General features: G+C 40.9%; 1 protein-coding gene across 1 annotated transcript; it reads left to right on the top strand.

The window, feature by feature from the left end:
• The first annotated feature begins 2,774 nt into the window (after positions 1 to 2,774).
• abi3bpb (ABI family, member 3 (NESH) binding protein b) lies at positions 2,775 to 10,187 on the top strand. Its single transcript, XM_085917635.1, has 18 exons — positions 2,775 to 2,919; positions 3,736 to 3,915; positions 4,746 to 4,814; positions 4,888 to 5,020; positions 6,006 to 6,187; positions 6,297 to 6,349; positions 6,802 to 6,841; positions 7,050 to 7,109; positions 7,568 to 7,615; positions 7,690 to 7,920; positions 8,014 to 8,103; positions 8,171 to 8,380; positions 8,519 to 8,624; positions 8,733 to 8,812; positions 8,913 to 8,942; positions 9,014 to 9,172; positions 9,241 to 9,363; positions 9,434 to 10,187. The coding sequence occupies exons 1-18, from the start codon at positions 2,832 to 2,834 to the stop codon at positions 9,547 to 9,549; spliced, it is 1,998 nt and encodes a 665-aa protein (XP_085773761.1). The 5' UTR covers positions 2,775 to 2,831; the 3' UTR covers positions 9,550 to 10,187.
• Positions 10,188 to 11,589: the final 1,402 nt, after the last annotated feature.

The following is an 11,589-nucleotide window of genomic DNA, read 5'->3' as shown; positions in this document are numbered from 1 at the left end:
CACAGTCCCGCCATTATCTGTGTGTATACTGTAATGTGGGGCTCGGCAAATTTAAATACTCAGAGCCTTTTGTTCCCTCACAAAAAAAAAAAATCTGAACCACCAAACCCATTTTACAACTAAAGTGAGGCTAACATTTATGTCATTTTTATATCCTATGTCAACATTTATGAAATCAGTTAACTGCTACACAGAACATTTTATTTTGGCATGTATCCAAAACGCTCGGAAAAAATGCTTACTTCCAAATACAGTCAATGGCCAACCTTAAATGATCCACCAGCAGTGAACCAAAAGTGCAAATTCAAAATGCTGTCTGCTTCTTTATCAAATTCTGAATTGAAAATGAAAAACATTTTACTTAGCCAGTTCAAATATTTATTTAGCTGTTCAATGTGATTTGTGCTGCTGAACCTCGTCGGCACATCAGGGCAACGGCCCGTGCTTGCGCGCATGTTTTTCCAGATACTTCAACTTCCTCCCACATCCGTATAACACGCATGTTAAGTTTATTGAAGTCTTTCTAAATTTTCCGTGGAAGTGTGTATGTGCCCTACGATTGGCTGCAGACCAATCCAGGGTGTATCCCACATCTCGCCCAGAGTCAGCTGGGATAGGATTCATCAACTCAGCCGCACTCCTAATGTGGAAAAGCGATGGACCGAGTGTGTCGAGCTGGTTACTGATGGATAGTGCTTTTAAAATGTTAAGTCAGATGTGCAGCTAGTGAAACTCGTGCGCAAATGAAGCATGTAAATCAGAGCAGATGGTTTGCTGATCGGTTCCTAGCATCTTTCCATCAATTGCTAAATGATCTTAATGATAACTGATAACAAATAAATAAGGAAATTGTTTTTTTTTAGATAGGCAGATCATTTTTGATTGTAGGAGAGATACCAACGTAAAAATAAAATCCAGGCAAGGATGAATTATCTTGATTCTCCATTTCTTTTGCCTTCTAAGAATCCAAGAGCTCAATCAGTCAAAATGTCAATTGCATCTTTTCGACGTCGCCATCCGCAATGGTTAAAAAGAGTAACAATACCATTTGGACAACAAAAAAAAAAAAAAGGATTAGAAAAGACCGCTCAACTGAGGTGGTAAAAATGGAGTCATCTGACAAGTAAATAGGTGAAAACCTTTTTACTTCTTTGCTTCCCACCACTGAAAATAATTAGCAGTCAAACAAAAGTACGTGTTGATAATGATGAACATGCTCAGAGGGACAACCTCGAGCGAGCAGGCGGAATCTTTGTGTGTGGGGCTCAAATGTTGACCAGTCCTGTGGTACACAATAGGCAGCTTTGTTCTGCAGGTTATGTAAGCTCCGCTGTTGCTTACCGTGATGTCATGCACGTGCTGCAATGCCCACATTTTGGCAGGAAGTCTCTTTGGATTGGTTAATAAACTTCAGCTTTCAGCATATACACTGCATTTGCAGAATCACTCTACTTAATGATTCTGTCAAATCTACATACAACAAAATCACCAATGTCAAGCATTGAATATTTAGTTGTATTTTAAATATTTTCAAATTTTATTGCTGATGGCTCAAGATGTAGGCAAATTTAAGGACAGAAACTTTTGACAATATCTTACAGATGAATATACATCTGATGTACAAATGTGGAAAAATCTTTTTTAAAGTCCTATTTCATTCCAGAACAAAATGCATATTTTTCAAGAGTAGCGTCCTATATTTAAATAAATAAATGTGCTCATAAAAAAGGTATAATATTAAAAAAAGAAACATTTGTTAAACTACGGCTTTAATATCATAATATGACAACATAACAAAATACAACTTTATCATTGTATTCGGACTTTATTATTTAAGAGATTAATTTTGGGGGAAAAAAATGAAATGATTTTTATCATACGACTTCAACGACTTCATTCAAAATGTGTGAATTTGTTATTGTAAGATTATTTCTTTCATGAAGGTACATAATAATGATGCTTAGAAAAATAATTATCAACTGTAAGGGCAAACCTGGACCCCAAATTTCGAGAACCCTTGTATGGTCTAAGGCAGTACGAGCCCAGGTTGGGAAGCCTGAGCTTGGAGCCGGCCGGGGGCGTGTTTGTGACACCTTATTAAATGGTTTAATGAGGACCAATTCAGTTTTACAAGATGAAACACGGAGGCACTGTGTGACGGGCCAAAGAAAGCAAAGGGCCTATATTGAGTCGTGTACTGCGGGAGGCGAGTTGAAGCGTGTCCTAGCAGCTGTCAGTCAGTTCATCACCAGTAAAGCCTGCCCTTTTCAAAGCAACAGTATCCAGCCTCTCTAACCTAACACAAATTTCCTGTGCACATCTGAATGTCTTGCAGCTGCAGCCTTGGATGTTTATCTGCCGTGTCCTGTCGACAGATGTTTGTTGTTTATAATTCAATTTGCCCATTGCATTCTTGTCATCGGTCGTCGTTCAAAAGTGAACGCATCACAGAACGACTCCTGTCGACCACCTTTTCACGAGTAAAAAAAAAATATATATATATAAACAATCCAGCACGTGGTCTCGTTGATCTGGACTGATGATGAATGTTTGTGATCGCAATCAGCACTAATTTAAGATTCAATCCGGGGGATGACCCTCAACTTCGGGTGTGTTTGTCATGTTTTGGGACTTTCCTCTTTCCCCTCGGAGGTGATGAGGGGGGGTGGGAGTGTTATCCAAGAAGCAAAAGTTAATGTTTGAGGAAGGGCCACACCCCCTGCTGCAGCTATATAGCTTTCCACTCCCAAAGTCATTTGAGAGTTAAGGACATCTTGAAGCTTTTGTCTTGCTCTTGCTCACCATTCTTCCAGCTCTTCATCGTTCACTTCATGGCCGGCACCGCTCCCCTCCTCCTCCACCTCCTGCTGCTCGGAGCTGCAGCTCTGAACAGCTGCATCCCAGCGCAGAGGACCCGAGGTAGGCAATCAGTCGATGATGACCACTTGTCACATGATGAAACATGAGTGTGGGCCTAACTTGTTAAGATTAAGATTTTATATTTCCTTGGGGCAGAGTCAAAACAATACACAGCTTTAAGGCTTGACATTGAACGCACTGTATCTTTGTATTTTCAGTTTTTTGTGTTTTTTTTCAATGCATGAAACTGTTGTAGAAAATTTTGTTTTGATCATCAAATTATATAGTATTTTTTTAGTTCAAAAGTGTTGTGAATGTTAAAAAAAATAAAACAAACATATAGCAAACAGTTGAGCTGGGATCTATGATCCATATAATTATTTCCTTTCCCCCAATTGATCAAATTGGGATTTAAAGTGCAAAAATAAGTTCATTTTGGTCCATTATCGTTATATTCCATGTCTGCACATTTAGATTGCAGGAGAAGCGATGTGATCATTGTGATGTGTGCACGATCATTTCCATGGTCCGCCTCACTGCACTCTGCTTGAAGTTACGTAAGGCCGTCAGAAGCTGTCAAGAGCGGTGCCAAGAACAACAGGATGCCAGGCTTGTCGTGCCTGGAAGTTCATTGGCAGAGAGGGCAAAAGTTGACACAATCATGTTCAAACAGAAGTACAAATCCGTACAGGAAAAAAAAACCAGACAGGTGGAAAGTTGTAGTGCAATTTCAATTTCTGTAAATAGCACGGATCTCTTTTCAAATCTAAGGCATAAAAGCAAAAAGCCATTAAAAAAAATTAATTCTCAAGTGCAGGAGCAAATTATTTATGTGGCATTCGAATGTCCATGATGTCGTCTCCTTTCTCATTGCAGTTCGTCGCCACAACGTAAAAGTCAAGATCAACGCCACCGGTGATACAATCATCATGAAGTTTGTGCCACAGAATCCCAACTTGAAGCTGGAAGGTTACATTCTTGGTTATGGCAGCAGCCTCACCTCCAAACAGTTCATCCCTTTGCCCGAAAACGGGATACCCTACCAGGCCGAGATGGGTAAATACTCACACTTTTTTACAAATAAGGCTATTTAATTTTTACCCGACAGAGTCAGCAATTTCATTATTGAGTCCTGCAATTTTTTTTATTTTTGAGATATGTTTTCCTCTAAAATTGATTAGTTAATATGAATTTCTTCACGTTTTGTTTTAGTAAGCATTTATCTAATTATGCAATAAAATTTGGTAAAATACATTGGTAATTTAGGTAATAAAACCAATTCTTAAATTGGACTCAATGATTTTTTTATTAACCAAATAGAGATCCACATATTTGACATACAAGTTTGCCCACTCTTGGCTTACAGGAAAGCCATAGCTAATGCGTGACCCTGACGTGATATTACGCTCATGTAAAGACAGCCATGTGGAAACAGCAAACAGATGTTTGCCTCGAATCCTTTTTCCCCAACTTTTATTCCTGTAGGACCAAAAGGTTACACTTATGACTTTGGGGTGATGGATTTCATTGGCCATTCGAGCAGCAACAGGAAATGTGCTCAGAAGCATCCATCAATACACGTTGTAGCTTCACGAGAAATATTCGAGAATGTTGTCATTAACAAAGGTTTAGTGTGTTTTTAAATCATTTGTTTTGAAAAGTCGTATGATAGAAATGGTAACGTGTGTACTCGAAGGATTTCTTGTCTGCCTTTATTGTTTCTCCTCACTTTAGTTCAGCCTCAGCTGTGCTCCACTGACTGTTATATTTACAAGTGTTTCATGTTGCTAGGTTACCAAGAGGGTGAACTGCGGGAGTGAAATGTGAAACACAGAGTGAAAAGTCGAAACGTTTCTCCATAACAGATCAATCATCTGTTTCTTTAGACGCAGAGCCTAAGTACCTCGTGGCCGTGCAGCCGGTCCTACCCAACGACGTGAGCAAACACTGCACAGGTATGTGAGTGCTTCCTCTGTTTTTTTTCTTGTTGGACGCAAAGTCCTCACTTTGTTTTCACTTTGCGCACAGGAAAGGCGAACTTGGACAAGCCACTCAATCTGGTCATTGGCACCGTCAGCCCTACGGCCGTGCTGCTGTCCTGGGGGAACCATCTGAAAAGTTCTTACAATAGGGACATCCTGGATGATTGCCTGGAGGACGGGTGAGATCCGCAGCCTCGCTTTCTGACATTGCTTTGGTGTGTGTGATTTGAGGGGATTTAAGCCATTCCAAACCTTTTTCAGGGGGCAGTAACACTCATATATTTTTGCTATTCGTGGTAGGGCTTGACCCTCAGTGTCACAAGAAGCACAAGACCGACATGAAGCTCCTCAACTTCAATATAAATGCTAATTGTGCTGTGATATATCACGATATATATATTATTGTGTGCTGTCAAAACGTCAGCATGCTATGTTGACAGAGTGAACTATTGGGTTAGCCCTGTTGCTATGCTAATGTAATCATCACACATCACTACTTCCTAGACAGCAAGATTCCACAAAAATGACTTTAGTCTGAGCTCAAAATGGAAAAATCTGTCAACATGAGTAGTGAATTGCAAATCTGCAGTGGGGAACACTACATGATGGTACATCTTCATTACATCACAGACATTTGCTTCCACATGTTATGTGAGGTGTGTTCAGCAATGATCCTGCTGCTGAGAGATGTTCAGTTGAAGAATGTTTTTCTAGCTCACTTCAGTTTGTCCCTCACCTTTACTGTCAATGTCACTTTTTCCATCTTTTCCCACCTTCAAAAAAAAAAAGATATTTCCTTTTCTGTCAAACCACTTGGAGAAGAAGTTGGAAAGCATGAGCTTGATTTTGAAAGCATTGCTAGGATGTCTCCCTGCCAGAAAATGACCCATGAGAGAGCAAAAAGGAACAAAATGCAAAAAAACCTTAGATATGTTTTATAGGTGAGGTGCTCCACATTCTTCTTGAAAGGATGTGAAAGGGATTTTACATATCGATTATCTTCTGGCTAGCCTTATTTTATTTTTAATGTATCTTGTAAGATTTACAACTGGTCAACATTTTCACATTTTAACTCTCAAGTCTCCACCTGACCTTGCATAAAACGTCAAAAAATAAAAGGTGCGGAGGATAGAACCCTGAGGAACATCTTCTTGTTCCCATTAGTTTCTACACTATCCGCTACCGGGAGAGAAACAGAAAATGGATCTATCAGACGTGTCCGACAAGCGACACAGTCATCGACAACCTGACTCCTGACACGCCCTATGAATTTGGTGTCCGTTCCAACAAGGATGATCGCAGTGGTGCCTGGAGCAAAGCCAAGATCCAAAATACCAACATGGCGGGTAAGGAGCCAATGACATTCACAGCATTACAACTACAAAGTCACGTTGATTCATCTATTTGGTTGGTATGTTTTTGTTGTCTTTCATGTCCATCTCCTTTGTGTTTCAGCTAAGAAAATACAGAGGCCGCCAAAATTGCGTCTTCCTCTGGTGAAGCCACTGGTAGGTAAAGTGACAAATGCTTTTTTTTTAGGCTTTTATTCTGGCATTATTTGGAATAATACATTGAAGCAGCACTTTTAAGCCCGGCCGCAAATAGCAAAATGCCTATATTAAGAGCCTGCACCCTAAATATACCCCAAAGATAGATCTGAAAACATTTAAGTGCAATGATGCTGGTGTGAATGCCACCAAAATACCAATTATTACGTTTCTGTTAAGCCTTTTAATGATTTGATTCAGTGAGACACATTTTCATTTTTCGTAAAAACCGTGAACTCTGGCCCCGCAACAAAGAATAAAAATCGACAAGTTACTGACACCCACACAAAAAGTTTATAATTGCCTAGGTGCCACAAGATGAAGACTGAACTGTAATTGCTATTCCACAAAGCTAAAACCTGACTTTGATCTTTTTATTAATGTGAATCTACGATCTGTTTTTTATGTTTCAGAACCCTCTCAGGCCCCGTGGTCTATTCCCACCGCGAACAGGTAGCACCTCCATCAGGATTATTGACTTTTATCCTCTCACAATAGCTTATATCAGGCCTTTACGATTATTCGATAACCAAAGCATCAGGTTTTTGCATCAGGCTCATTTTTTTTGCCAGTTTCCTGATCTCGTGCTTGTAAATAAACACCTAAACGCTATGGAGTAATTGAGTATAAAGTGTACTACTGCTCTTTTTCCTCTCAAAAGTGAATGGACACCGGGATTTTCCACTCATCAAGCCTGCCCTGTGGACACGTCCCCGTCCAGGTAAACCCACCTCCTTGAGTCTAAACCACTCGATGGCCAAATTTGCTGATAGTCATGGCACCATGCCAGAGTAGCAACAATGAGTCCCGCTTCTTCTTCAGTGATGCTGGACAGATGCTTCCTGGGCTCCTAGCCTTCTTTCTTACTTCTCCTGAAAATTGCTAATGAAGTCGAGCCAAGATGCAAATGTTACCTGGTAGCATGGTGGTCGCCATATATGTTTACACAAAGCTAATCGGAAGGAATGTGGCTGCAGGCCTTTAATACCTTTCAGCTTTCTGCCGTGACTTGTTCACTCTCATATGGGAAAGACTCAGCACCTCAACTATGGATGGGAATAATTAAAGTGGTGTTCCACATCTAACAGATTTTCCGTCTGTCAAAATGTAATAAGGAAGGTGTGAGTTATATTTTTGTTTTGATGAGTGATGACATGTGATGTGGTTTGGCTGTTTTAGGCTCTCTCAACAAGAAAACAAACCTGCTTGGAAAAGCCAACCAATCAGGTGAGGTGACCAGTGAACCGGATGCACCTATTGTTTGGTCATATTCCGTTTGCTAAGTTTACTTTGTTCCACAGAAAAGACCAATGACCGGAAACACACAGACAAACTGGCAGCCCTCCAGCCCAAAATCCCGCTAGCCACCGCCAAGTCAACGACTGCCAGGCCAACCACTGCCAGGCCAACCACTACCAGGCCAACCACTGCCAGGCCAACCACTACCAGGCCAACCACTGCCAGGCCAACCACTGCCAGGCCAAACAAGCACGAACGGAAACACACCACCACTACGTCACCCACAACGCAAGGTACAACATCCTTGTAAAGAACTTTGAAACGATGCATCACGCATCCCTTGCTCGGACAGATTTTGAGCCCAAACGTGACGCTTTCTCTTACAGGCCCTCAACAAGAATCGTGGGAAAGCTCAGAATTATTTCAGTCACAGCCAACCTCAGACATTGACGCTAAAGGCAAAAAGCGTTACGTGGGTAAGTATCTCTTGTGACGACTCGGCGAGAATTGAGACTTGAGCATCCCACCCTTCTCTAACGGCAGCACCTCACGTCATCTACCAAACGGGCAAGAGAGCGGACGAGCCATGTTCCATTACATCGTCCTTGAACTTCTTCCCAGAGGACGAGCGCAGCGACGTCAATGTGACGGCTGCCCCCAAGTCGCCACCCTCCAACCTCACTGTGGTAACGGTGGAAGGATGTCCTTCCTTTATCATTCTCGACTGGGAGAAGACCAACAATGACACTACAGGTACAAAACGGTCGTAGTGTTAAAAGTTAAACATGAAGACATCCCAACATTCTTAGTTAGTAGTCAATAATGTCCGACAGACTTTGGACCACAATATCCAAAATAGCTAACGGTTAGCCACCCCTGTGGTTTCTTCAGAGTATGAAGTCATTTCAACCACAAAAGGACCCGACGGTGAGAAGGTTTCCATTTTGACCACCGACCAGACGCACACAGCAGTGGAAAACCTGAAACCAGAAAGCAGGTAAGCTTAGGATCCATCAGAACCAGATCTACCTTGAAAAGCTGTCTTGCATTGGCTTGAGTGGAACCAAAGTGGAATTAAATAAATGTGTGCTGTGCTTTATGACAGTTATGAGTTTAAGGTGAAGCCAAAGAACGACTTGGGCACGGGTCCATCCAGTGAGCCAGTGTCCTTCAACACCGAGTCAGGTACGAGAAACTTGCGTCTTGCATATGCATCTTTTCTTGATCAGAAACAGTCTGGAAGTTTTGCAGTGATTGGTGTTCTTTTCAATTCATATCCTCACAGCCGACCCTCGAGTTAGCGAGAACGTGTCAGGTGAGGACAGTTTGTCTTCAATGTTTCGGGATCAGTATAGGACAAATGTGACGATGTGATTGTCTTGACAGGTAAAGATGCTATCTGGACGCAGTTCCCCTTCAAGGCAGACTCTTACTCCGACTGTAATGGGAAACAATACATCAAGAGAACCCGGTACCGCAAATTTGTGGGAGTCCAGCTATGCAACTCGCTTCGGTACAAGATCTATCTGAGCGACTCGCTAAATGGTGAGTCTCCTTCGCCGCCACTGGAAATAAATGCAGCATCCATGCGTACTGATCCATCTGCACCTCAGGTAAATTCTACAACATCGGCGACGAAAGCGGCTTCGGCGAGGATCACTGCCAGTTTGTTGATTCGTTCCTGGACGGAAGAACCGGGCAACAAATTAGTGCAGCCCAGCTGCCATCCAGATCTGGTAAGATCCGTTTTGATACACCATCGTAGATGACAGGAAGATATCGAAGCGACTCATGTTTATCATTTAGGCTTTCATCGAGCAGTGCGACAGGAGCCTGTTTACTTTGGTCCAATCGGCGGACATTCCCACATTAGCTACGTCTCTTGGTACGAGTGCGGAACTCCCATCCCAGGGAAATGGTAAGCCATGATTTTTTGCCAGGTCATATTCTGCTATGGAACATTATTTGACCTTTGCCATGGTGACAAGTGTCGCTGGCTGCCGCCACATGTGGAAGTCTAAAATGAACAAACTCAGTTGGACGTTACCTCATCAGTGTGGAAATGAAACTTCTATATTTGCAATTTGCACATCTTTCTCTTGGTACACGGAGAATTTACTGTCCTGAAAATGTTGATAGCTTAAAGCAGCAGCCAAGCTTTTGTATTTTGCTGCTTCAACTTGCTAAACATACATGTCCATGTAAATAGCAGAATGTTAAATCAGCTACATTGGGTCAGCTTCTCTTGCGAGGTGCTGTTAAAGATGACACAATACAAGACTGTTTGACTAGTTTTAAATGGGTGCATTAACATTGTAAGTCTAAAAAGTGGAACAACAGGGTGCTTTTCTTCTGTATACAAGTACTTTTTGCCCCAAAAATGGTTGTTTTTCCGAATGTTATTTGTATTTACTTGTAATTGTTCAAAGTATACGTTTTGTGTGTATCATGTTATTTTGATGGCATGAAAGCACCGGAAGCTCTTTTCCGGTTTTATACAGTGTGAAAATATGGTTGTGTTTATATTTGAACAAATAAAGACTTCAATTATTTTTCATAATGTTTGGGAATATTCGCTTACTTCAAACATCAATGAGCACTGAGTAAATGTTTTGTTGTTTTTTTTCCCCCCAAGGATCAGAATTCAAACAAATAATGTGCTGGAACAAAAGCAATACCTCAGTTCAAATATGCAAGCTATCGAATATTTTTTTTAATGAATTATTTCATCAAGGCTATTATAACCCCTAGTGTCTATTTGATTTCTCAAACAAACATAAAGTAGCCAATGAGCGCATACATTTGCCCCTAGCGGGGGCATATTTTTTTAGAAAGGGAAAATGATGACAAACGTTTTACCACAATGGGGAATCCAGGATGGGAGGTAATGAAAACATCAGCAGGAAATCACGTCAGCATAAGGACGTAAGCTTGAGTCTGTCACGGTTACGTAACACTGGGCCACCATCCATTCCTGAAAAAAACATGGAAAAGTTCTGTTGGCATGATTCATTTCAACAAGAGTGGCACTGCATTGGCACCTGGTTTGTGCAGCCATCAAATGCAAAATGGGGGGAGGAGAGGGGGGGGGGCTGTGTGAAACGTTTGGCTTTTGAAAAATTGCCATGGTTGCAACACCCACCAACTAGTACAACTGCCACTAAAACAATGGTTTTGTATCAAGCTGTTTTTTTTTTCAGGTTTGTAAATAATTGATGAAAAGCAGCAAATGACATGCTGTCTCCCACCAATATTTGCTGGAAAAAAAACACAATATGCATTTTGGGGTTGATTGAATATGCATATAATTTTGGTTGGCACAAAAAAGCAACCGAGTTATAAGTTGGGGGATAATAAAAAAGAAAATGAGTTCTCTAAACTCTTATTTCTTTGTTGTGAAATGCAGTAGATCCAGTTTTCACCACAGAAAAACTTTTAATATTTTGTTGAATTGCCCATATTATATTTTTATCAAAGTCTGCTTGCGTTTTTGCCACTCATAGGTGATAGGAAACAAATCAGACCATGAATAGCAAAAATCTGCAGGATAATTCCATGACACTCTAAATGCAAGGTGGATGAGGGAGAGATGACCCAGCGATTCGTTAAATAAAACTCTGCGATACCTGAGATTTTGGTTTCAAGTAAATCAAGTAAATATTGGTGCCAGTATTGCCGATACCTATACTTTTAAATACTATGCTATTTTGAATTGCTTGTTCAATATCTTTTGTGCAAATAGACATTCTTGTTGGGTTCTTAACTGTGACCAACTACCTTCAATGGAAAACCCAGTGTTGTTGATTTAAATAGCATTGTACAAAGTACGTCGTAGTAATCTGCATATTCTTAGTCTCTGCCTTTTGCAAATTCCTTTAGTCCAGACACCTTCTTTGAGCTTGTTTTGATTGGATTAGTTACATAAGATAATCCTTACAACCTTATTTACCATTGTTAGGCTT

The sequence above is a fragment of the Syngnathus leptorhynchus genome, chromosome 1 (genome assembly GCF_054491065.1).
Source record: "Syngnathus leptorhynchus isolate UIUO chromosome 1, UIUO_Slep, whole genome shotgun sequence".
NCBI lineage: Eukaryota > Metazoa > Chordata > Actinopteri > Syngnathiformes > Syngnathidae > Syngnathus > Syngnathus leptorhynchus.
This window is presented reverse-complemented; position numbering and strand designations above follow the sequence as displayed.

Bases quoted from the DNA above. Each gene is read 5' to 3' on its own strand.
- abi3bpb (XM_085917635.1), top strand. From the start codon at position 2,832: ATGGCCGGCACCGCTCCCCTCCTCCTCCACCTCCTGCTGCTCGGAGCT. The intron at 6,842-7,049 runs GTAGCACCTCCA...TCCTCTCAAAAG, and splicing joins TCTATTCCCACCGCGAACAG to TGAATGGACACCGGGATTTT. The intron at 9,173-9,240 runs GTGAGTCTCCTT...TCTGCACCTCAG, and splicing joins TCTGAGCGACTCGCTAAATG to GTAAATTCTACAACATCGGC.